At 38.0% G+C, this 25,243-nt stretch overlaps 1 protein-coding gene across 5 annotated transcripts in view; it reads right to left on the bottom strand.

The window, feature by feature from the left end:
- Positions 1-12,455: 12,455 nt before the first annotated feature.
- YTHDC2 (YTH N6-methyladenosine RNA binding protein C2) overlaps positions 12,456-25,243 on the bottom strand; it is a 70,871-nt gene continuing 58,083 nt past the window's right edge. For 3 of the 5 annotated variants that reach the window (XM_078067615.1, XM_036065909.2, XM_078067617.1), the window contains 5 exons: positions 23,927-24,104; positions 18,227-18,430; positions 17,285-17,467; positions 15,996-16,082; positions 15,651-15,898 (listed from right to left, as the gene is read on the bottom strand). In XM_078067615.1, coding sequence (XP_077923741.1) covers positions 16,002-16,082; positions 17,285-17,467; positions 18,227-18,430; positions 23,927-24,104 — 646 coding nt within the window. In that variant the 3' untranslated portion in view covers positions 15,651-15,898; positions 15,996-16,001. Of the gene's footprint in view, positions 13,712-15,650; positions 15,899-15,995; positions 16,083-17,284; positions 17,468-18,226; positions 18,431-23,926; positions 24,105-25,243 lie in introns of those variants that run through there. The other 2 variants (XR_013445866.1, XM_078067616.1) reach the window with 2 other exon arrangements.

The raw sequence follows: 25,243 nt of genomic DNA on the forward strand, positions 1-25,243 counted from the left end.
GCCTGGTGATGGGTATTAAAGAGGGCACGTTCTGCATGGAGCACTGGGTGTTATGCAGAAACAATGAATCATGGAACACTACATCAAAAACTAATGGTGTAATGTATGGTGATTAACATAACAATAAAATTTTTTTTTAAAAAGACCCAAGGCAGGAACTAAATGCTCCATTTATTTAAGGAACAGTTAGAAGGCTAGCATTGCCTGGTGGCTGTGGGGGGGCACAGTGGAAGGACATGAAGTTTAGAAAGGCCAGGTTGAGTAGAGCCTTGTGGGCCATAATAACACTTTAGCAACTGCGCTGGACACCTCATCTTCCTTTTCTTTGGTGAACTCCCACCCTCCCCCATGTGATTCTGTGGAATCTCCATCACAATGCCCTGCCTGATCCCTGGCTGCCAAGTACAGGACCCAGGTCAGACCCCTTCTCACCCTGCCCACAGTGAGGAAGTAGTCACGTGACCCACACAGGGTCAAAAATTTCAACATCCGCATTGCTACCTTGTGCCAGAGGCTGTCTGCACCCAGCTCACCACTGTTGATGGGAGTCCTCATTGTCAAGCCATTCGTGCATAATCCAGATCCAGAATCTTATCCCAGCATCTGCATTTGGGGATTACTTTTGGCCACCAACCGTCACAGGTTGGGTCTGACTCTGAGGAGGAGAATGGCATGCAGGGGTATTTTAGTGACAGACACCAGAAAGGGGGAAGCAAGGAAGCAGAGTTGGCCAGAGGGAAAAGAAGAGCCTCCATAGTCTCACTGGTGCTCTCTGTCCTCCCCACAGGAAGTCTTGAGGCTGGGATGACTCTTCGGAGTCGTCCGGAGTTGGGACGAGAAGGCTGAGTGTTTACGCCCCAGACATCAATTGGCCACTGGAGATGGGCCACCCAGGAAAGGGGACATGACTCGGGCAGGGCAGCTCTCTTCAGTTGGAGCAACACCGCAAGGCTCTGACAGCTGAGGGCCGCTGCGCCCAGCCCACCCAGTCCTGGGGGAGGAAGATCTTCCTTCCCAGTGGGGCACCTGAATAACTAATCATGGTGTTCATCACAGAAACTATGACTAGCAGGAAGTAATGGATTCTTATGAGAGTGTTTTAAAACACACATACAGGGACGCCTGGGTGGCTCAGTCGGTTAGGCGTCTGCCTTTGGCTCAGGTCATGATCCCAGGGTCCTGGGATCGAGTCCCACATCTGGCTCCTTGCTCAGCAGGGGAGCCTGTTTCTCCCTCTGCCTGCCGCTTCCCCTGCTAGTGCTCGCTCTCTCCCTCTCTCTCTCTGACAAATAATAATATCTTTAAAAAAAAAAAAAAAACACGTACATATACAATAAAAACGTCAATGCTCAACTATTATGTAAATGCCTAGAAACTGTCAACTATAAAACCCTCCACTCAACCTAGCATGTCCCTTATGTGTCATCAATACTGCTTATACATATATTTATAAGGTCGACGCTGGCTCTGGAAAGAACACAATGCTCGTAACTGTAAGCCGTGTCTAAAGCCAACCAGGGAAGGCCGTGGGAGAGGGTTAATCACAAGGAAGAACCTGTGCAACTTCCCTCCTTAACTAAATAAAGCCCTCCTCAACAGTATCACCCTCCAGCAAGGGAGAAGGACCACATTTCAGGTCTTGACTGTAACTGAAATATACAAATGTCTCAGAACCAAAGAATCTAAAGTCCACAAGCAGTACCACCCCTAGCCCTTCGGAGGCCAGAGGCTGCAGCGTTCAAGTACAGTTTGGTAGGAGGAGAGCCCCAGCTCCGGCTGTTCTTCCTCTCAGCGCATCCTTTTGACTTTTCAAAAGGTCTGGTCCCGGTCAAAGTTCTTCCTTAACCTTTTGGGCATCAGGTTGTCTATCTGTAAAACAATGAGATGGAACTAGGTGATTTCGGAAGTTCCTTCCAACCTAAAATGAACTTGAGGACTTGCCATTTAAATCTCGATGCTTGTTGGGACTGGAGGAGATTATGCTAAGTGAAGTAAGTCAAGCAGAGAAAGTCAATTATCATATGGTTTTGCTTATATGTGGAACATAAGGAATAACATGGAGGACATTTGGAGAAGGAAGGGAAAAATGAAGGGGGGGAATAGAGGGAGAGATGAACCATGAGAGACTATGGACTCCGAGAAACAAACTGAGGGTTCTACAGGGGAGGGGGGTGGGGGGATGGGTTAGCCTGGTGATGGGTATTAAGGAGGGCACGTACTGCATGGAGCACTGAGTGTTATACACAAACAATGAATCGTGGATCACTACATCAAATACTAATGATGTACTGTATGGTGGCTAATGTAACATAACATAATAAAATTAAAAATAAAACAAAATAAAATAAAATAAAAAAATAAACCACGATGCTTTTTCACTCAATAAATAAATGAAACTTGCGATTGACATTTGAAATGCGCACCACAGCGCCATCTAGCGGCATAAACTAGTAATGCTAGCGACAATTCATACAAATGAAATTTCACAGTGAGAAAGTAATTATGTAGAACATTCCAGTTAGGATCTCTTAACTTTTTGTAGGCTGTGGGCCTCCTGGAGAAGCTAACAAAAGTTATGCACCCTCCTGCCACCCAACAATGCAAAAGGCACTCATACCAAAATTCTGTGTATAATTTCAGGAATTTGTGGCCTTCCCCAGCCCTCCCCAATCATGCACGGCTCACAGTTTAAGAACCTCCACTGTACACGTTATTAGGAAAATGAAAAATGATCCTTTAATCATCAGGAATCAATACATGTAACAGATCCACGACTTTTTTTTTTTTTAAGCTAACCATAACCCAAACGTCCTTTCTATTTGAGGAGATACTTTATTGTTTTACAACTAGTTGTAAAACAGTGGGAGGTGGGAGGCAGAAGAGGCCAGAACTTCTTCCTCTTCTTCTTCTTCTTTTTTTTTTTTAAGTAGGCTCCATGCCGACCGTGGAGCTTGAACTTACAACCCTGAGATCAAGGGTCACATGCTCTAGCAACTGAGCCAGCCAGGGACCCCTCCTCTTTCCTGCCCCTGGAACCTTCTCTGTCCTACTGCTTGGCCAGTCCTTCAGAGAGTGACAAAGATACAGGGGAGGCTGGAAAATCACTGAAAAAGAAATGAGAATCTAGCATTAGCAGTGTCCTGACCCAGCCTTTCCCTCCCTGACTCTAATTCCATCTCCCCTTGCCCATTTCCAGATCTGATTCTTCAATCCCATCAATTCTGGGAACTGTTTGACTGACACCCTTCCAATAAATCCCTTTACCACTTTAAGTCAAAATGTGTTACTTACAATTAAGTAACACCAAAGTTTGTGATTGATACACACACCAAATTCATAAGGGTGAACAGCAAAGTAACTCTTCATCAATGCAGCATATTTTATTATGTACTTAATAGCACTTTTACTTAAAGCAAAAGACCAAAAACTCATTAAAATTTCCAGAAGATGGGGCACCTGGGTGGCTCAGTTGGTTAAGCGACCCACTCTTGATTTCGGCTCAGGTCATGATCTCGGGGTTGTGAGATCGAACTCCGTGTCGGGCTCCGTGCTGAGCGTGGAATCTGCTTAAGATTCTCTCTTTGCCCCTTTTCTCTCTCTTTCTCTCTCTCTCTCAAAAAAAAAATAGAAAAAAAATTTCCAGGAGCCACATCTTCTCTAAAGATGATCCCAAGTATTGGCACATTATAGGTGCCCTTCCTCACCGGACAACCCTACACTAGGCTGTTTATACAGTCCTCCAAGAAATAGTTTCTTTTGTTGTTATTTTCCCCAACATTTCACACCAGAATTTAATACAATCTCAAATCCTTTTTGAAACAAGACAGTATTTTACATATTTACATACTCATATAAGGGTTTCTGATAGCCAGGATAAATTAAGAATGGATGAAACATGTTCTTAGAAAAAATAAATTGTAACTATAGAATTGTTTTTAAAAAATTATTGCCACATGGAAGAGAAAGAACCACCAATAGTAAAAACAGGTGTTTGTGTTTTAAACCCAAAGATAATAGGCCCAATTTTTTTTAAAGGTTATTTTCCTGGGGCACCTGGGTGGGCTCAGTCGGTTAAGCACCTGACTCTTAATCTCAGTCAGGTCCTGAACTCAGGGTCGTGAGTTGGAGCCCTCAGTTGGAGCTCCCCACACGGCATGGAGCCTACTCAAAAAAAAATAAAAATTTAAAAATTTAAAAAAATAAAGATTATTTTCCTGACTTAAAAATAAACTTCGGGGTGCCTGCATGACTCAGTTGATTAAGCATCCAACTCTTGATTTTGGCTCAGATCATGATCTTAAGAGTCGTGAGATTGAGCCCCGCACCGGGCTCACACTGGGCATGGAGCTTGCTTGGGATTCTCTCTCCTCCTCTCCCTCTGCCCTTCCCCCACTCCCCATGTGCTCTCTTTCTCTCTAAAAAATAGAATTAAATAAAAATAAAAATAAATAAAGCTAAAAAACACTTCTAAAAAATAAAAATAAATTTTAAAAAATTGACCCAGGTATAGCTACAACCATTTCTATACTCAAATCATCCTGCTTAAGGATCCATATGCTACACCGGTAGCTAAGTATACTTTAAAATAATGTAATATAATTGTTCATACCCTTTCATCTAGTAATACCATTCCTGGGTATCTGTCCTAATCAAATTACTTAAAATAAGAAAATGCTTGCAATAACACTATTTATAATAGGGGGAAAATTATGGATTTTATTACAATAAATGAAATGTATTAAATATCATGTACCCATTACTATGAATGAATCAGGAGTCTGCAATAGTCATGGGGGAAACATTATCCTATAATTTTAAATGAAAATAAATAGAATAAAATATTGTACCATACTAAAAAGAGACGAGGTAAAATTCATATTCAATAATGAATTTTTCTTGTTATTTTCTTTATTCCTCTAAGTAATTTCTTAAACAATTATGCATTAAATGCCTACTAGACATTGTGCAAGAAACTCAGTCTATAAAATTGAAAGGTTCTCCCCCTCCAAGAAGTGTATAGTCTGTGAAGAAGGAGGCAGGACATGAAAACAAGGAATACAATTACTATAATGAAAATATGCAAATCAGGAAAAAACTAAATCAGTACCTAGGAGTGGAATGTGGTTAAGTATATGCTTAACTTTTTCAGAAAATGTCCAACTACTTTCTAAAGTGGTTCTATCATTTTACATTCCCCCCTCATCAGTGGGTGAGAAGTCCAGTTCCGCCACATCCTTGTCAACACTTGGCACAGGGAGTCTTTTTCACGTTAGCTGCTCTAATAGATGGGCAATGGTATCTCATGGTGGCTTTTAGCTTGCATTCCTGATGACTATTGGTGTTGAGCATTATTTCATGTACTTACTTGTCTTCTGTCTATCCTCTTTGGTGAAGTATCTGTTCAAATGGCCCAATTTTTTAATTGGGTTGGGTTTTTTTCCTTACTGTAGAGTTTTGACAATTTTTTTAGGTATTCTGGATGCAACTCCTTTATTAAATATATGTCTTCCAAATATTCTCCTGCAGTGTATGGCTTGTGTTCTCATTCTCTTAACAGTGTCTTTTGAAGAACAGAAGTTTTAAATTTTGATGAGGCCAAATTTATCTTTTTGTTCTTTTAGAGACAGCGGATCTAAGGAATCTCTGCATAAGCCAAGATAAGATTTTCTCCTGTTTTCTCCTAGAAGTTCTATAGTTGTAGCTCTTACATGTAAGCCTATGATGTATTAGGAGTTAATGTTAGTATATTATGTGAGACAGAGATCTAAGTTCACTATTTTGCATAGGGATAGCCAATTGTTTCCATCACCATCTGCTGGAAGGACTATACTTCCTCCATCACATTGCTATTATGTCCTTGTTAAAAAAAAAATTCAGTTGTCCATAGATGTTGTGGTCACTTTTGGACTCTCCATTACGTTCCATCGATCTATTTGTCTTTCTATATGCCAATATCAAGCTGTTTTGTGTACTATGGCTTCATAAGTCTTGAAATCAGGTAGTGTAAGCCCTCCAAAGTGGTTCTTTTTCAGAATAGTTTTGGCTATTCTAGATTCTTTGCATTTCCATATGAATTTTGGAATCAATTTGTCAGTGTCTACAAAAAAAGGTGCTGGGGTTTTGATTGGGATTGGAGAGAATTTACATCTTAACAATATTGAGTCTTCCAACCCATGAACAAGGTAAATCTGTATTTATTTTTTAGGTCTTCTTTAATTTCTCTCAGCAGTATTTTGTATTTTCCAACCTATAAGCTTTTTACATCTTTTGTCAGCTATTAGTCCTAGGTATTTGATATATTTTATGTTATTAAAAATGGTATTGTTTTTATTTTAACCTCCAATTGTTTGTTGCAAGTATATAAAAATTTAAAAATATCTTGGGGTATATTGACCTTGTATACTGCAACCTTGATAAACTAATTAGTTCTAGAAAGTTTTCTAGGAAGAAAGTTCTAGTTTTGGTATTGGATAGCTAATAATTTTGCCAGCCCCAGAATTTAAATTCTGGTAATATTACTTTGATATTCCTTTAAAGAACTATTTCTCTCCTATTCTTGGTCCGTGTGTTTGGGGTGAGATTTTCTATACATTTAGCCAATTACTGCAATGACTGGAGAGTGGTATGGAGATAAGCAATGACCAATTGATCCAATGAGAGTCAATCCTGGAACTTATGGGAGAACAGTGATTGTTCTAGCTAGTTTGAAGTCAGACATTACTCATTTCTAATTAAAACCATTGTGGTCAGAGAACACACTTTGTAGCACTTGAATCCTTTTAAATTTATTGAGTTTTTTTTAAGATTTTATTTATTTTGAGAGAGAGAGAGCACATACAAGTGGGTAAAGGGGCAGAGAGGGAGAGAGAGAATCTCAAGCAGACTCCACACTGAGTGCAGAGCCCAACACAGGGATCCCGTGACCCTGAGATCATGACCTGAGCCGAAATCAAGAGTCAGACGCTTAACTGACTGAGCCACCCAGGCGCCCCAAATTTACTGAGATTTTTACAAACAAAATTACCATATTGATTCAGCAATCCCACTTCTGGGTATATATATAAAATGAAATTGAAAGCAGGATCTCAGAAAGATACGTGCATTCCATGTTCATTGCAGCATTATTCAAAATAGCCAAGACATGGAAACAACCTAAATGCCTATCAATGAATGGTCAAGAAAATGTGATAAATACATACATTGGAATATTACGCAGTCTTAAAAAAGAAAGAAACCCTGCCACACACCACAATAGGAATAAAGTTGGAGAACATTATATGAATTGAAATAAGCCAATCACAGAGGGACGAATATTGAATCATGCCACTTACATGAGGTATCTAAAATAGTCAAAATCATAGAAACAGAGAATAGCAGTTGCCAGGGACTAGGGAGAGAAAGAAATGAAAGATTGCTGTTCAAAGGGCAGAAAGTTTCAGTTACACAAGATGACTACATTCTAGAGCTCTGCTGTACAACCTTGTGCCTATAGTTAACATTATTGTGTACTTAAAAATTTAAGACAGTAGATCTTATGTTAAGTACTCTTACACAATAAAAAATACATTTGAAATTTGTTCTATGACCCACAAAATGGTCTATCATGATAAATGTTCTGTGTGCACTTATAGAATGTGTATTCTGCTGCTGTTGGATGGTATGTTCTGAAATCTCTGACAATAATTGTGAACTTATGTAATATTTTCCCTTTCAGTTCTATCAATTTTTACTTAAGTATTTTGAAGCTTTTTTATAGATGCCTAAGTGTTTAGGATTATTATATGCACTGACCCTTTTATCATGACTAAATGACTGTCTTTATCCCTGATTATATTCTTTGCTCTGAATTCTCTTTGTGTAATATTAACATAGCCATACTAGCTTTTTTTTTTTTTAAAGAAAAAAGAAAGAAATCTCTACACCCAATGTGGGGCTCAAACCCCCGACCCAGAGATCAAAAGTTGCACGCTCCACTGACTGAGCCAGCCAGGTGCCTTTTAATTGGGATTTTTAGACAGTATGATTATTGATTTTGTTAGGTGTGAGTCTATCATCTTGCTACTTGTTTTATTTTTGTTCATTATTTTTGTTTCTATTTGTTATTTCCATTTGTTCTTTTTTTTTTTCCTCTTCTCTGCCTTCCTTTGGATTTTCACAAGTCTGGCTGGTGGGAACGGGTACTATTCCCTTTAATCCTTTCAAATGGTTCTTTTCCTGACCATTTCTGCACATGCATGCAGGGATCAGCACTCTGCTGAATACTGCAGAGGGACTGTCTACACATCTCTGGAGTTCTCTCTGTATGCAGTCCTCCCTCTGGTGTTCTGTTCTATGAACTCTACCTGTTTGGTTTCCCCACTCTCAACTCTTGTCACCTCTGCTCAGGATTCTGTCAAGTTCTGCTTCAACTCCCCCTCCCTGTGCCATGGCCTGGAAATCTCACAAGGCAGTAGGCTTGGGCAGGTCTCTTTGTTTCTCATCTCTCAGGGATTACTGTTCTTCACTGCCCGATGTCCAGTGTCTTGAAAACCATTGTTTCATGTATTTATACATGAAACATGTATTTATACATGTATTTATACTGAAACCATTGTTTCAGGCAAGAAAGTAAATCTGGTCGATGTTACTTCATTTTAGTTAGAAGTGCAAGCCCTTGGGACTACTGGCGGCTCAGCCAGAAGAGCATGTGACTCTTGATCTTGGGGTCATGAGTTTGAGTCCCACGTCAGGTGTAGAGATTACTTTAAATAAATACATTTTTTTAAAAAGTACAAGTCTTCACTACCCAATTTTTAAAAATTGCTCTAAAGCACCAATAATCAAGACTATGGTATTGGTGAAGGGACAGATACATAGATCAATGGAACATAACAGAGTCCAGAAATAGAGCCAAACAAACATGGCAAACTGATTTTTTACAAAGGTACAAAAACAATTCAATAAAGAGCATTCTTTTCAACAATGGTGTTAAGACACATTGAATATCCACATGCATAAAAATGAACCTCAACCTAAATATCACAACTTGGACAAAAATTAACTCAAAATGGATCATGAATCTAAAAATAAAAAATTACAGAACTTTTAGGAAGAAACATAGAAGAAAAACTTCATAACCTGGGATAAAGCAAAAAGTTCTTAGACATGACACCAAAATCACAATCCATAAAAGGAAAAAATTGGTAAATTGTAGTTCATCAAAATTTAAAACTACAAAAAAATACTGTAAACCTACAAAAAACTATAAAAACTACTGTGGAGAGAACGAAAAGACAAGCTACAGGCAGAGAAAAAATATTTGCAAAAAACATAACTGACCAAAAAACTTGTACTCCAAATACAGCAGCCCTCCCTCTCCAAGGTTTCAGGTACCCACACTCTCAATCCAGAAGCAAGTGATCCTCCTCCTCAGGTATCATCAGGTCAGTAGTAGCCTAACGCTATGTCACAATGCCTGTATCATTCACTTCGCTTCATCTCGTCATGCAAGCATTTTATCATTTCACATGATCACAAGAAGGGTGACTACAGTACAGTAAGATATTTTGAGTCCACATTCACATAACTTTTATTACAGTATATTCTCATAACGGTTCTATTTGATTTGTTGTTGATCTCTTACTATGCCTAATTTATAAATTAAACTTTATCATAGGTGTGTATGTATAGAAAAAAAAAAAACACAGTATATAGGGTTTGGTACTATCCATGGTTTCAGGCATCCACTGGGGGTATGAGATCACTGTAGCCCTGTACATAAAGGGGGAGTACTATATATAATGAACTCTCAAAACGCAACAGTAAGAAAACAATGGATTTAATTTTATTTTTTTTTAAGATTATTTATTTGACAGAGAGAGACACAGTGAGAGAGGGAACACAAGCAGGGGGAGTGGGAAAGGGAGAAGTGGACTTCCCGCGGAGCAGAGATGTGGGGCTCCATCCCAGGACTCCAGGATCATGACCTGAGCCGAAGGCAGATGCTTAACTGACTGAGCCACCCAGGCACCCCAATGGATTTAATTTTAAAATGGTCAGATCACTTGGAGAGACACTTCACCAAAGAAGATAAATGGGTGACTGCTATACGCTGAACGTTTGTGTCGCTTTCCACCATGTGAAGACACAAGAAGCCAGCAGTCTGCAATTGAGAAGAGGCTTCTCCCAAAACCTGACGATGCCAGCACCCTGATCTTGGACTTTCAGACTCCAGAGCTGTGAGAAATAAATTTCTGTGGTGTGTAAGCTACACTGTCTGTGGTACTTTGTTATAGCAGCCCGAATGGATTGAGTGACATAATAAGCACATGAAAATATATTCAACATTAGGAGCCATTAGAAAGATACAACCCAAGACCATGATCAGATACTATTGCACATCTAAAAAAATTGATAAAAACAAAAGATATTGAATACAGAATGGCTAAAATCAAAAACACAGGAAACAACAAATGTTGGTGAAGATGTGGAGAAAAAGGAACCCTCATGCACCGTTGGTGGGAATGCAAACTGGTGCAGCCACTCTGGAAGAAAACAGTATAGAGGTTCCTCAAAAAATTAAAAATAGAACTACCCTATGATCCAGTAATTGCACGACTGGGTATTTAACCAAAAAATACAAAAACACTAATTCAAAGGGACATCACCCCATGTTTATTGCAGCATTAGCCAAATCATGGAAGCAGCCCAAGTGTCTGTCCATCAATTGACGAATGGGTTAAGATGAAGTGGCAAATATATACAATGGAATATTATTCAGACATAAAAAGAATGAAATCTTGCCATTTGCAACAACATGGATAGAGCTAGAGTATAATGTCCAACAAAAGAAGCCAGAGAAAGACAATTACCATATGATCTCACTCATATATGGAATTTAAGAAATAAGACAAATAAGCAAAGGAAAAAGAGAGAGAGAAACCAAGAAATAGACTCTTAACTATAGAAAACAAACCTACCAGGAGGGAAGTGGTGGGGGATGGGGGAAATAGGTGATGGGGATTAAGGAATACATTTATCACGATAAAAAAAAATAGAAAGATGGGGCGCCTGGGTGGCTCAGTCGTTAAGCGTCTGCCTTCGGCTCAGGTCATGATCCCAGGGTCCTGGGATCGAGCCCCACATCGGGCTCCCTGCTCCGCGGGAAGCCTGCTTCTCCTTCTCCCATTCCCCCTGCTTGTGTTCCTGCTCTCGCTGTGTCTCCGTCAAATAAATAAATAAAAATCTTAAAAAAAAATAAATAAAATAAAATAAAAAGAAATGAAGAGAGGTTATGAACACATCTTTCTTAGATATATCGGATTACCTCTAGCAGGTGTCTCAATTTAAACTTACCGATTACAGTGTATTTATATTTATGAAGTTACTGCACCAAATACAGCAAAATAACATGCAGAACAGGCACTTTGTAGTAATAGTTATATTATTCTTCAGTGGAATTTAGCAACAATTTCATAAAATTGATGTGTATTTTCAACTTAAAGAGAAAAAAAAGATACTGACCATAGCAAGTGCTGTCAAGTATATGGAGCAACTGGAACTCTAAAGCGTTGCTGGTAGGAATGCAAACAGGTATAGCCACTCTGGACAATAGTTTGGCAGTTTCTTATAAAACACACTTACCATCATTGATTCAGCAATCCCGGTCCTAGGTATTTACTCAACAAACGGAAACATTTCCACACAAAAACCTGTGCACCAATGGTTAGCTGTTCTATATATAATCACACGTGTGTGTAATTGACAGGTAAATGGCTTCCAAAAAATGTGGCACATTCTATACAATGGAATACTACTTGGCAGGAATAGGAAATGAACTTTGATATACACAACTTGGATCAATCTCAAAGGCATTATGCTGAGTGACAGAAGTCAGTCCCACAAGGTTACATACTGTAAGAATCGACCTGTATGTTCTCAAAAGGAGAAAACTAGAATGTCAGAGAACAGATCTATGGCTGGATGGCATGAGTGGGGAGAGGAACCTGTTACTACAAAGGGATGGCATGAGAACGTTTGGGGGTGATGGAACCGTATCCTAATTGAGGTGAAAGTTCCGTAAATCTGTGTTGGTGTCAAAATTCAGAGCTGCACATTTAAAAAAAGTTGGATTTACTGCATGTTACTTCTAAAAGTTAAATAAGCTTTACAGAAAACTTCACAGGAAACCTAACACTACATGTTAACCAAAAAATACAAAAACACTAATTCAAAGGGACATCACCCCATGTTTACAGATGGCCAAAGAGATATTCTGGGAAGAGCATTCTAGGCAGAGTCAACAGCTCACACACGTCTCTGGGCTAGAACAGGCCTAGGATATTCAAGGAACAGTGGGAAGGCCAGTGTGGCTAGAGTGGAGTAAGCGGAGGACAGATCATGTCGCGTTGGTGCCATTGTAAGGACTTTGGCTCCTGAGAGAAACGGGGAGCCACTGCAGGGTTTTGAGCAGCTGAGTAATGCAAACTGTTTTGAAAGGATCATGGGTTTCTCTGGGGAAAACAGACCGGTGGCAGGGGGGAGAGGTTGAAGAGGGAAGGCATCTTAGGAAGCAATTTCAGTAACCCAGGTGAGGAGGACCATGGCTCAGTCCAGAGTGGTTGTGACAGATGAGGGGAGAAACAGTCAGGGTTTAGGTCTATTTTGAAGGTAGACCCAAGAAAATTTTCTGCTGGATGAGATTAAGCGAAGGAAAGATGTCAAGGATGACTGCAAGTTTTCTGGCCTTGAGCAACCGCAAGGGAGTATTTTTTTAAATTTAACTGAAGAACATTTATTCATTTTTCACTAAGACTTTATCTTGAGGATGTAACTAAACTGTCACTACCCCCCCACCACAACCTGAAGAAGGGTTAGTACAGTGAATGTTATTAAGCAGATATGAACAGTTTGAAGGACTAGAACCAACATTAACTGACAAACAACTTCCATCTAAATTATCATAAAAATGTTTAAGTAAAAAAAAAAAGGGGGGGGGGCGCCTGGGTGGCTCAGTCGGTTAAGCGACTGCCTTCGGCTCAGGTCATGATCCTGGAGTCCCGGGATCGAGTCCCGCATCGGGCTCCCTGCTCAGCGGGGAGTCTGCTTCTCCCTCTGACCCTCCCCCCTCTCATGCTCTCTGTCTCATTCTCTCTCTCAAATAAATAAATAAAATCTTTAAAAAAAAAGGGGGGGGGACGGGAAGGGGGCAATGGGGGTTTCAGATTGAACAAGATCCTCCCATTTCATCTAATACATTCAATCCTGGCTAGAGTATACCAAAACGGAAACGGGATCACTGTAATACAGAACTTCCACCACAGCACGCTGTACACACCTGTGTTCCGAGCCCATCCCCCACGCCCCTTGCAGAAATGGCGGCCGCTGAAGAGAGAGCAGCTTTTGGTGGAGCAGGTTGTAGGAAAGAACAGTAGTTCCATTTTCAGTATGCAGCGTTTGTGATTTTATGAGACAGCCGACTGGAAATTTCACCCTTGGCTGCAAAGACCGAGGCACGCGCAGGGGCCTTGGGCAGAACTGAGTGCACTGCGTGGCGGGCCTTTGCGTGAAGAGGAGCTGCGGAAAGTTCTGGAGCACAGTGAGCACGTGTGCTGTGGGAAGCTCACAGACTGGAACGCGTCATCACCTATCGGTGGCGTGTTCAAGGGCAGGATGTGTGCCCCGGTGTTGATTCAGGGGTGAAGCTCATTTGACTTGGTCCTCCAGACTTTCCCTGTTGCAGGAAATAAAGCTTTATATATGGTGAAGAAAGAGTCTCTGAGGACAAAGTCTTAAACAAATCGGTCTTCCCCTAAAGTACACATTTGAGATTATGCTCTCCTCCACACCAAGCTTTGCTGTAACCGAAGAGCGAGGCCGGCGTGTGCAGTGCACACAGGGGCACGATACCAAGATGCAGTGTCCTGACAGAGAACACATTCAAAAGATTTCATACTGAACACGTCTTGAGCTTTTTTTCCATCCCCTTATGGTAACAAGGCAAATTTTTTCAAGGAGGAGACACTGATATGAAATCATCACCTTCTCTATCAATTTAGTATTCTTCAAGGTGTTTAAAATTCACTAATATTTCAAGGGATATTGTTGATCATTGTTACCTTAGCCCTATTATAGACTGTCAGAAATAACAAGATCTAGATATTTTAACAGAATTTCATTTAATAAGTATATTTAAAGTTCATCTCTTCCAAAAACAGCATTTTAATTACATTCAAATTGTGTTCATTTTAAATATCAACAAACATCATTTACATTCAGAGCTAGATATTAGAAAACAAGGAAATTATAGTAACTTTTATTTTTTTAAAACTCCTCACTTCCAAATTTAGAACACCGTAAACTGCTAAATATATACCTCAACAAAATGTATCTACATTATCAGAAAAAACACAAGTTGCTCTAATAGGAAAAGAACTGTAATACACATACAGCAGAACATAATTCACATAGGCTCAATTTACAGGTATATCTCTTAAAGTATAAAACAAACAAAAAACCAGTAACTACAAATATAGGCAAAAATCACAGCTGCATTTTAAACTACTGTGCCAACATACAATGCTTTCCAAGAGAAAGAAGGGTTCTCAAGATCTTATGCTGACCCATGACTTTTCACTTCTTTGTTCTCAAATGCAGAAGCAAAAAACTCAGGAGTTGTCTTCTTGTCTTTAAATCAGATTTGGGTTGGTTTTTCTTCACATAGCAATAACCCAAATATATCATGAGAAGTGCTATCAAAGCTGCTCTATTTAAGAGCTCAGTAACCCAGACATTTCTTTCATTTTCCCTGTACCTTTATTTCCCTTCAAAAAGCTTCTGGGGAACCTTTATAGACAGTGGTGGTAAAGATATCAAATAATCCTGAGATGACAAAGATATAAGTGAGTTGGCACTAACACAGGTTTATAAAAAAAATTACCTCCCATTTATTAAACCATAAATGCAAAAAAATAAGAAATCCAAAAATGTAAGTAGGATGGAAAGTACTAGAAAACAAATAGAAAGCATTTAGAATTGCAGTGCTGTGGGCTTTAGTTTGAAAAATATACACCAACCAAGCTCTAACTGTTGGGCACTTTTTTTTTAACACGTTTAATTTGTTTCCATTTTTAACTTGTCTAAATCAAGTTTCTCTAGCCAAAACGAAGAGGACGTAATTACTGTGCTCACGTAAGAGAGGTGTGAAGGTTGTAACGCGGGAGGAAGGGAGGGGTATGGCACACACCGAGTTAAGAGGCAGGACCAGGAATAAGACTAAGCACTAAATCTGATCTGATCAAAGACAGGGAGGGAGGAACCCTGATTTCCTTCAGATCTTACTGTACTTCATAATCAAAGAAAAAGACATCTCTCCTTTTTTTCTTAATGTATCTCAGGTTTAAAATGGCAGAATGAATAGCCCTTAATCAGCACACACTATTTTCAAAAGGGGCATTTTTAGAATTGGGTTGTTTGCTTCTTCTTTAACAACAACAAAGTGTTGACTGTTCTAAAATGGTGCTCAGATATATTCAGGCCTTTCTTAAAAGGAAACAATTTACTTTGCATTAAAAAAAAAAAACCCTCAATAAGAGTTATAAGTCAGTGTCTTCAACAAATGAAATGTTTAACTTCAAATTAAGTATGTTTCAAATAACTGCTGTTGTGCCAAATAATGAAACCACTACTATTTTATTCAATGACAAACATATAAATAACCAACATTACATAATCATTTTTTATGATCACTATAAAAATTTAAATTACCCTTTTCTCCTTTATATGAAGATGGTGGGTCTTAAGTGACACTCTCAACCAGAAAAGCCCATTCACTCGTAACACACATCTCCATCTCAGTTCTTAGAAGTCAGTGTGTTCGGTGGTTTTAAATAGGTACAATGTTCTTCTGCAGCTCAGAGCTCTGAAAGAGTTAAAAAAAAAAAAAAAGATAAATAATTTGAAAGATGTCCTTAGTGATCATAAATACTGCCAGAATTCAAGGTCAAGGAGAGTATAACCTGAGTTCAGTCAGTTGCAGTTTTGTCTCCCAGTGGAAGGCGTTCCCATAACTGCAGCAACTGTTCACCAACCTGAGGCTCTAGTTCCTAGATAAAGCAGAAGTCAGAATAAACACGAAAGGAACTGGATTGAGTTTTTTAAAGCACCAAAACCTATGCTGATAAAAATGTAAGAAAAGTCCATTCAATTTCATTTTTCTACCAGAAAATGATAAAATCACATTGCTCTGATTCTCTGCGTTCAGGCTTGTGAAGTTCAATTCCAGACTTCAAGATTATAGTTAGCCTGCGAAAATAGCAACAACTGTGACAAGATGGTAATTTCTATGCAGTTCTCCTGGAACTTCTATCTGGAAATAATGAATTTCATTTTTAATGGAGATTTACCACCAGCACTCAGCTTCAGCTTTCAAAGATTTACTATGAAACCTAGCATATTAGATGTTTGGGGGCTTTAATGAAATAATCGAGAGTATAGTATATTCTTATCTTAGGAATTAGTCTTACTTCAAAATCCTTATTATAGAATAAAAATTAAAATATTCTGATACAATTCAAAAGAATGTCATTTATAGTCTTCTTGTGACATGATGTGCATTTAAAAAGAACCCGAACACTTTCCATATGGTGATTTAAAGTGAATCAAATGGGTTAAATAAACTATTAGCTGTGTGACCTTAGAATAATTTCTCCTATTTCTCCTGACTAAAACTGGCCTAATAACTCAATATGCATTAAATTAAATTACTTGATATAAATCGGCTAGCACCGTGGTCCATATATAGGGTAATTCCCATCCCCTTAACTAGTTCAAAATGCACATCAGCAGCATGATAGAGGCCAAGCAAACGTAACAGAAATAAAACAAGCCACAAAAATATAAAAAGGCTGTTATTTATGTTACATAATTAGTTAAGGCACAAAGGAGTCAGATACTGTTGTTATCCTTAGACTTCAGTGAAATTACTTCAGAATTACGCTCAGTTTTGAGCATATCTTCCATTAGTAAGACAAAAACAGGAGCCTCCATGAAGTAATTTATGAAAGATTTTATATGTATGTAATGACAGAGAGAAGCCAAAGTTACAAACTGTTAAAAAAAGCCATGAGCTCTGTCAAACACCTACAAGCAGGTTTTCACCAGCTCCTCCACAAATCGGAACCACCATCTCCCGTGTGCATATGGAACCTACATTCTGTACTCTTCCATTCCCTCCTCAAACCACCAAATAACAGCAAAACAAAACAAAAAGAAAAGCAGACGACAAATATTAAATGCCACTATATACCTGCCCGTCTCTGCTGATCTGGACTTTCTTGTTGTCGTTCCAGGGATTGAGTAAGTGGTGAGCAAACTGAAAGGGAAGACTTTCCTTCCGGACCCACTCCACCTTAAATACTCCTCCCAGTCCAGCTGAGCCCCAGTCCTGGCTCTTCTCCCTTCCTATCTCAGAAGACATCCTAGAAAATCCCTGCGGGTAAAACGAGGGCAAGGGGAAAGGTGAGGATGATATTAAAATTGTCTGAATTCAATTTATCTGCGAAAGCTCTGAGGTTTTTTAAATTTTAAGGTAAAAATGTAATATAAAAATGGTATCTCACAAAAACAAAAATAAGTTACTTATTGTTTTTTTATAAAAAGATGTATTAGCAAATTTTAGAGGGAAGACCGATTCCAGCCTTCTAACATAATTTCAATATGAACAGATACTTTCTAAATAATGTATTAACAGCCCTAAACCCATACTTATTCCATGATAAACAGATACAATCTAACCTGTAAGTTTTTACTGCCAAAAATTATAATAATATCAAATAATAAATTCCTTAGTTTCTAAATTCAGATAGACATCGAGTCAAGAGGAGTTAAGAAACACACTCAGATTCTGGATTATCAATTCTAACTTCCTTGCCTATTTAAATAAACATTTTACCAAAAAGTCAAGCTTCTCGTTACTCTTAATTCACCTGAAAAATAGTAAATCTAAAGCTGTCCTCAGAAGGAGAAATGGCTCATCTAGAGAGGTTCTGGTAAGACAAGGAAAACAACAGGATCCCTAGAGTCATTCCCTTCAAGAGGTAACACTACATCCCTCATACTCAGTCAAACGAGATGCGTTCTTGCATCCCGAAACAATAAAAAGCCAGGGTGGTTTTTGGCTTTTGTTTTAATCTGTGTGGTCTAACCTGCAGCCAGAACAACCCCATTTTACTGGTTCAGGATGGCTCACCTGGAAATGTCCAGATCCTTGAACAGAAAATACCAAGTAAACCATGCTGCTTTCCCAAAAGGCTCGATTTAGCTTCCGCTCATTACTAGGGGTTGTAGACCAGATACCCTTCTGTTGAGAAATTTCAAGGTTTCTCAAATTGCTACTCTTCATTATGAAGTATCGAATAGGCATGTTTGGTCTTGGTGAAGGAGATTTTGAGCCCTATAAAAGAATGCATAAGTTCTTGAAAGGTAATTTGACCTTTCGAAATCAATAGGCTCCGTTAAATAACATCTTCATAAACATATAAACCAAATTATTTTACCAAATATTCAACAAATGCAAATAGCTCCATCATGCCTGAAAAGCTACATAAGACTCAATCAAAATGAGGTTAAAGAGCCAAAACCAAGCACTCATTTTCAAGAGCATTCAAAATCCCTTATCAAGAAAGGATCCTGGAATACAAACTTTGATTTATGCTCCAAATGTACTTTCAGAAAATATTTTAATAAACTTTCAAAGGCTGAAAACAAAACAAAAATTGCTCCAGCTTACCGCCTGGATACAGTTTCCAGGCAACAGTGCCGGGAAGGGAAACAAACAGAACCCCAGTCTCCCTGAACTGCAGAGACTGAGCCTGGAGTCGAGAGACCCAGGTAGTCAGAGTTTGCATGGCAGCGTGCTGGATAGAAGAGAGTTGCACAGACATAAAGTTCCCGAGGAACTGCAGAGGGGTCCCCACAAGTTTCTGACTATGTACTGACCTGCATATGAGTGAGAAAACATGACCTAACGCCAGGGAAAGATCCAGAGGAAAGCAGTAGACTAAACCATTCCCGGAGCTCACGCAAGGTTGGGAGTATTCCACGTTATCCCCAGCCAAGATGGAAAGAACTGTTAATACAGAGGGCATTAGCCCACAGAAGGCTCACACCTTGGTACTGAAACTAAATTAGTAGCAGAATAAAAAACTGCTTTGGACCTGCCCTAACGTTGCTTTCCAAAAGTAAATCTCGACAAGATTAAACTGATTGCAACTAACTTAACTATGTACCAGAACGATGTCTGATAGTACTTAAAGGAATACAACAAAAATCTAGCAGCCAAACAAAACTATAAGGAATGCAAAGAAACAGGAGAATATGACCCATAACCAGGACAAAAAAATGAACAAACAGGGAAAGATTCAGATCTGACAGATGATGGAATTAGGAGACAAGAACAGCAGGGCAGCTATTATAAGTACATGCTCTATGTTCAAGAAGGTAAAGTGAACTTGAACATGCCTTTTGAAAGGAGAAATGGAAGGTATTTTTTTAAAGACCCAAAGGGTGCTCTAGAGATGAATATATGATACTCGCAGTGAAAAGTACAGTAGAAAGAATACACAGCCGATGAGATGCTACAAATTGAAAACCTCAGTGAACTTACAGACATAGCCAGAGAAGCCATCTCAAATGAAACAGAGACAACTGAAAGAAATGAAGAAAGCTTCAGTGACTTGTGGAATAGTATCGACACTTGCCTCTCACAAGTCCCAAAAAGGAGGGGAAGTGGTGAGATAAAAAAAAAAATGTGAAGACATCTTTGCATAAATTAAAGAAAACCACTGTCAACCCAGAATTATATACACAGTAAAAATATCTTCCAAAAATAAAAGTGAAAAAGGTTTTCCAGACAAAAGCTTGAAGACTTCATTTCCAGAATATCTGTACTAAAAGAAATGTTAAAAGGTTTCCAGACAGAAGTGTATGATCCAAGATAGAAATTCACATCAACACAAAAGAATAAAGAGCACAAGAAATGGTAAATATTGAATAAATATAAAAGACACTTTTCTGACTTTTGGGAAAAGATAGTTTACTACGAAGTAAAAAATACTACACTGTGGCATTTTTAATGTATGTAGAAATAAAATGTATGAGACCAGTAACACAAAGGACTAAGGGGTAAAATAAAAACATACTGTTGCAAGCTTCTCAAACTATACCTGAAGTGTATAATATTGATTCGAGATACACCAAGGAAAGTTAAAACATTTAAGGAAAAAATCGCATCAATTCTAGGCATCTCTTCCAAAAACCTTAAGTGGAAAGAAGACTTCCCAACTAATTTTATGAGGCCAGCATTACCCTGATACTAAAGCCATACAAAAACAACGCAAGAAAAGAGAACTACATAATATCCCTCCCTCATGAACAAAGATCCCAAACTTAACAGAAGTTTTGATTAAGCAAAATCAAATCCAATAATATTTAAAACAATAATCATCATGACCAAGTGAGGCATAAACATTACAAAAACAGTCAATGACATCCACTTTATTAATAGAAGAAAAAAAGAATTCTGTTATCATTTCAGTAGATGTAAAAAAAAAAAAAAGCACTGAACATAATTCAACATTTATTCCTAATAAATCCTCTCAGCAAAGTGCATCCAAAAGGAAACATCCCACAGTTATGTTATCATAAATGGTGACAGGTTTAACTAGGGGCTAGCTTTCCCTCTAAGATCAAGGCAAAGATGTCTGCTCTCAACACTTTTTATTAAACATTTTACTGGACGTTCTAATCAGAGAGAACAGGCAAGAAAAGAAATAAACAGAATCAATACTAGAGAGGAAAAAAGCAAAACGACCTTTATTAAGAGATGAAATGATTATGCATGTAGAGAATCCTGAGAAATCTACATAAAAAGCTAACAGAATTAATAAATGAAATAAGATCGTGGCATATTGGGTAAATATACAAAAGTCAAATGTATTTCTATATGCTAGCCATGAACAACTGGAAATTAAAAATTTAAAGAACAGCATCAAAAATATAAAATACTTAGAGATCAACTTAACAAAAAATATGTAATACCTGAACTCTGAAATTTACAAAACACTCTTGTGAAAAATTAAAGAATATCAAAAGAAATGCAGATGTATACCATGCTTACGGATTAGGAAACTAAAACCTGTTGTCAGTTTTCTTTAAACTGACCTACAGAATCAATGCAATTCCACTTGATACCAAAAAATGTTTCTGTAGAAATTGACAAGCATTTTCTAAAGTTTATATGAAAGAATACTGGAACACCTAGAATACCAAAACAATTTTAAAAAACAACAGAGTTGGAGAAAAAAAATTAACTGGTTTCAAGCTTAGTATAAGGCTACTATAAACAACTCACTGTAGCAGAGGCAAAACAGAGAGGTATAAAGATCAATGCAACAGAATAGAGTCCAGTAAGTAGATCACATTATTTATGGTCAATCGATTTTTGACAAAGGTGCCAAGATAATTCAAAGGAAAAGGTAATCTTTTCAACAAATGGTGCTAGAACAACTGTATAGGCAAATGATAAAATATGGCCCGTGACCCGCTCATACTATAAACAAAACTTAAAACAGAGCATCTAGCTAAATGTAAGAGCTCTCACTACAACATTTCTAGAAGAAAACATAGGAGAAAATCTTTGTAATCTTGAGTTAAACAAAAATTTCTCTTTTTTTTTAAGATTTATTTATTTGAGAGAGTGAACACGCTCATGTGCACGTGTCAGTGGGGAGAGGGGCAGAGGGAGAGAATCTTCAAGCAAACTCCCCACTGAGAGTGGAGCCCCATGGGGGAGGGGGTGTCTCAATTTCAAGACCATGAGATCATGACCTGAGCCAAAACCAAGAGTCGGACGCTCAACTGACTAAGCCATCCTGGCACCCCAGAGTTAAACAAAGACTTCTTAGAACACAGGGGCACCTGGGTGGCTCAGTCGTTAAGCGTCTGCCTTCGGCTCAGGTCATGATCCCAGGGTCCTGGGATCGAGTCCCGCATCGGGCTCCCTGCTCGGCAAGGAGCCTGCTTCTCCCTCTCCCATTCCCCCTGCTTGTGTTCCTGCTCTCACTATCTCTCTCTCTGTCAAATAAATAAATAAAATCTTTTAAAAAAAAAAAAAAAAAAAGACTTCTTAGAACACAAAAAATATGAACCATAAGACAAAAAGATAGAAAAAGATAGCTACAACGGACTTCATCAAAATGAAAAACACTGCTCTTCAAAAGTCACTTGTTAAGAAAATGAATATGCAGGCACAGACTGTTAGAAAAAGTTGCAAAGCATATATAATTAAGATCTATATCTAGAATACATTTCTTAAAATCTTTCTATTAAATAAAAAAGACAACCAACCAATAAACAACCAAAAAAAGTTAAGCAAAAATTTGAACAGATACCTCACCCCAAAGAAAATTCAGGAACAGCAAATAAGCACATGAAGAGAGGCTCAACATCAGTAGTCATTGGGGAAACACAAATTAAAACTACAATCGGGTATCACTATGTACCCACCAGAACGGCTAACATTAAAGAGATTAATAATGTCAAGTATTGTCAAGAACATGGAGCATTTGGGACCCTCACAGATGATTGAAGGGAATGGAAAAAAGCATAGCCATTCTGGAAAATAGCTGGATAGTTTCTTATAAAGTTAAACATGCACTTAACCATACAATCCCACAATTCTACTCCTGGATGTTTACCCAAGAATAGAAACCATACGTACACACACAGACTTGTCCTTGAATATTATAGCAGCTTTATTCATAACAGCCAAAAAGTGGGAAACAATCCAAATGTCCAACTGGTGAATGGATAAACATTCCATGGTATTAGCCATACTATCCAGCAATAAAAAGTAATGAACTAATAATACACTGAATAATTTGGATGAATTTCAAAAGTGAAATAACCCAGTCACAAAAAACTACATACATATGATTCCATTTAGAGCAAATTGCAGAAAAGGCAAAACTCTAGGGACAGAGAGCAGTTCGGCCGCTGTCATGATCCAGGGCTGGTGGGAATGTCCTGTATGTGGCTGTGATACGTTTATATAATTATATACATTTGTCAAAATTCACTGAATTGTACAGTTTAAACTGATTGAATCTTACTGTGTATATACCTAAATAAAGATACTTAAAAATAAAACACCCTAAAACCTAAGAATGCAAATCCACAAAAAACATTTATTTTCCTCTTATTTAACAAGAGTGTTTCATCTAAAACTAATGACGTAATGTATGGTGATTAACATAACAATAAAAAATTTTTTAAAAAAGAGTGTTTCAGCAGACATTTTCCCCAGAACACAACATATAGCTAAATAACCTTAATCAAATACTTACTCAGTACCAACAACACAGGAAATTAAAAGTAAACATACTCTAAACATTTGAAATCATTAGTATTACAAATTTTTTAAAAGATACATAGTTCTCAATTCCCTACCAACATTTCCTATCTTCTTAACCCCACCCCATCTTTTTAATATAACCACTGAATGGAAAAATCAATTAGTAATTCAAAGAAACCACTGTTTGCAATTCTGAAATTACAAATCTAAACTAGTTTGAGATCATCTTGTAACTTAACAAAAAAAGGTTCTAACAATACATAAAGGAAATGCTGGATGGCTGAGTTACGTGCCATCGGTAAACGATCTGTTAGTTTTAAAACATCCCAAGATGGGGATAACTAGAAATCTCTGGCAAGCAGGAAAAACTAAAAAATTTATGCAAGGTGTCTCAAGTCTGCCAGATTCAATTTATATCTAGAACAAAGACCACAATTAGTAACCAAAAGTAGAATTGTTTTGTCATTTTGCTTCAATATGTAACATGAAATGTGCTAGCAATCTGTTCCTTGCTACATCAACTTGTAGATACTCTACCTTTCCCGAGGATGGAGGAGAAGGGCTAGCACAAGGACTTGGGTAGCTACTGCTGTCTGTAGATTTCACAGAAGATTGATCCGATCGGTCATCGGTGCTTCGTTTAGGATGTAAAATTCCTCTATCTTTGTACTTCTGAGGTGGGTGCAGTGCTGGAGATGGAGATTTCATCAATACTCTTAAGTGGGAAGGAGGAAATAAAGATCAGTGACACACAAGTTCATAATATAAAGCAGATTCCATTTCAAACCAAAGTTCCAGTGGCATTATGATATATGGAGTAATATTTAAGAAGGGAATTTCGTTTTCTCACACTTAGAAGTTAAAAAACATCTGAGATATTAGGGTGCCCTTACACAAACAATAGGTAAAAATATATTTTTAACAATCTACAGAAATTCTTAACTTAATGTTAACAAATACTCAAAGTATTATTTCCCTTACAAAATTCCTAACCTCTTGTATGATGCTATTGGAGAGGTCTTTAACATTATATAATTATTTAAATACAAGTATGCTGGGCGCCTGGGTGGCTCAGTCGTTAAGCGTCTGCCTTCGGCTCAGGTCATGATCCCAGGGTCCTGGGATCGAGCCCCACATCGGGCTCCCTGCTTAGCGGGAAGCCTGCTTCTCCCTCTCCCACTCCCCCTGCTTGTGTTCCTGTTCTCGCTGTCGCTCTCTCTGTCAAGTAAATAAACAAAATCTTTTAAAAAAAAAGTTTAAAAAAAAAAAAGTTCTGGGCGCCTGGGTGGCTCAGTTGGTTAAGCGACTGCCTTCGGCTCAGGTCATGATCCTGGAGTCCCGGGATCGAGTCCCACATCGGGCTCCCTGCTCAGCAGGGAGTCTGCTTCTCCCTCTGACCCTCCCCCCTCTCATGTGCTCTCTCTCTCTCTCTCTCTCTCTCAAATAAATAAATAAAATCTTAAAAAAATAAATAAATAAATAAAAATAAAAAAAAAAATAAAAAAAAAAAGTTCTGACATGGAATTCATTTTATCTCATTTCTCTCGTAGAATGCACTTGTCCTCTGCCATCAAATTATTTAGAAAATGACATACCAACACATTGGTATGATTTAGGTTGGAACATGGGCAATTTCTATTACTTTAATAGTTTCTTAAACTATTTTAAAATAGTTTCAATAAAATGTTTTTATTAAAAGAATAGTAAATATAGTAAAAAAGTATATTACATATAGAGTAAAGAGTAAATATATCTTACCATTGCAGAGTGAAAATTCTAACTGTAAATACTTTCTCTCCAAGAAGTAATCTCACAAAGACTGTTAATTTCTCCCTCCAAAAATAAATCTTCCTA

The sequence above is a fragment of the Halichoerus grypus genome, chromosome 2, assembly GCF_964656455.1.
Source record: "Halichoerus grypus chromosome 2, mHalGry1.hap1.1, whole genome shotgun sequence".
NCBI classification, from domain to species: Eukaryota; Metazoa; Chordata; class Mammalia; order Carnivora; family Phocidae; genus Halichoerus; species Halichoerus grypus.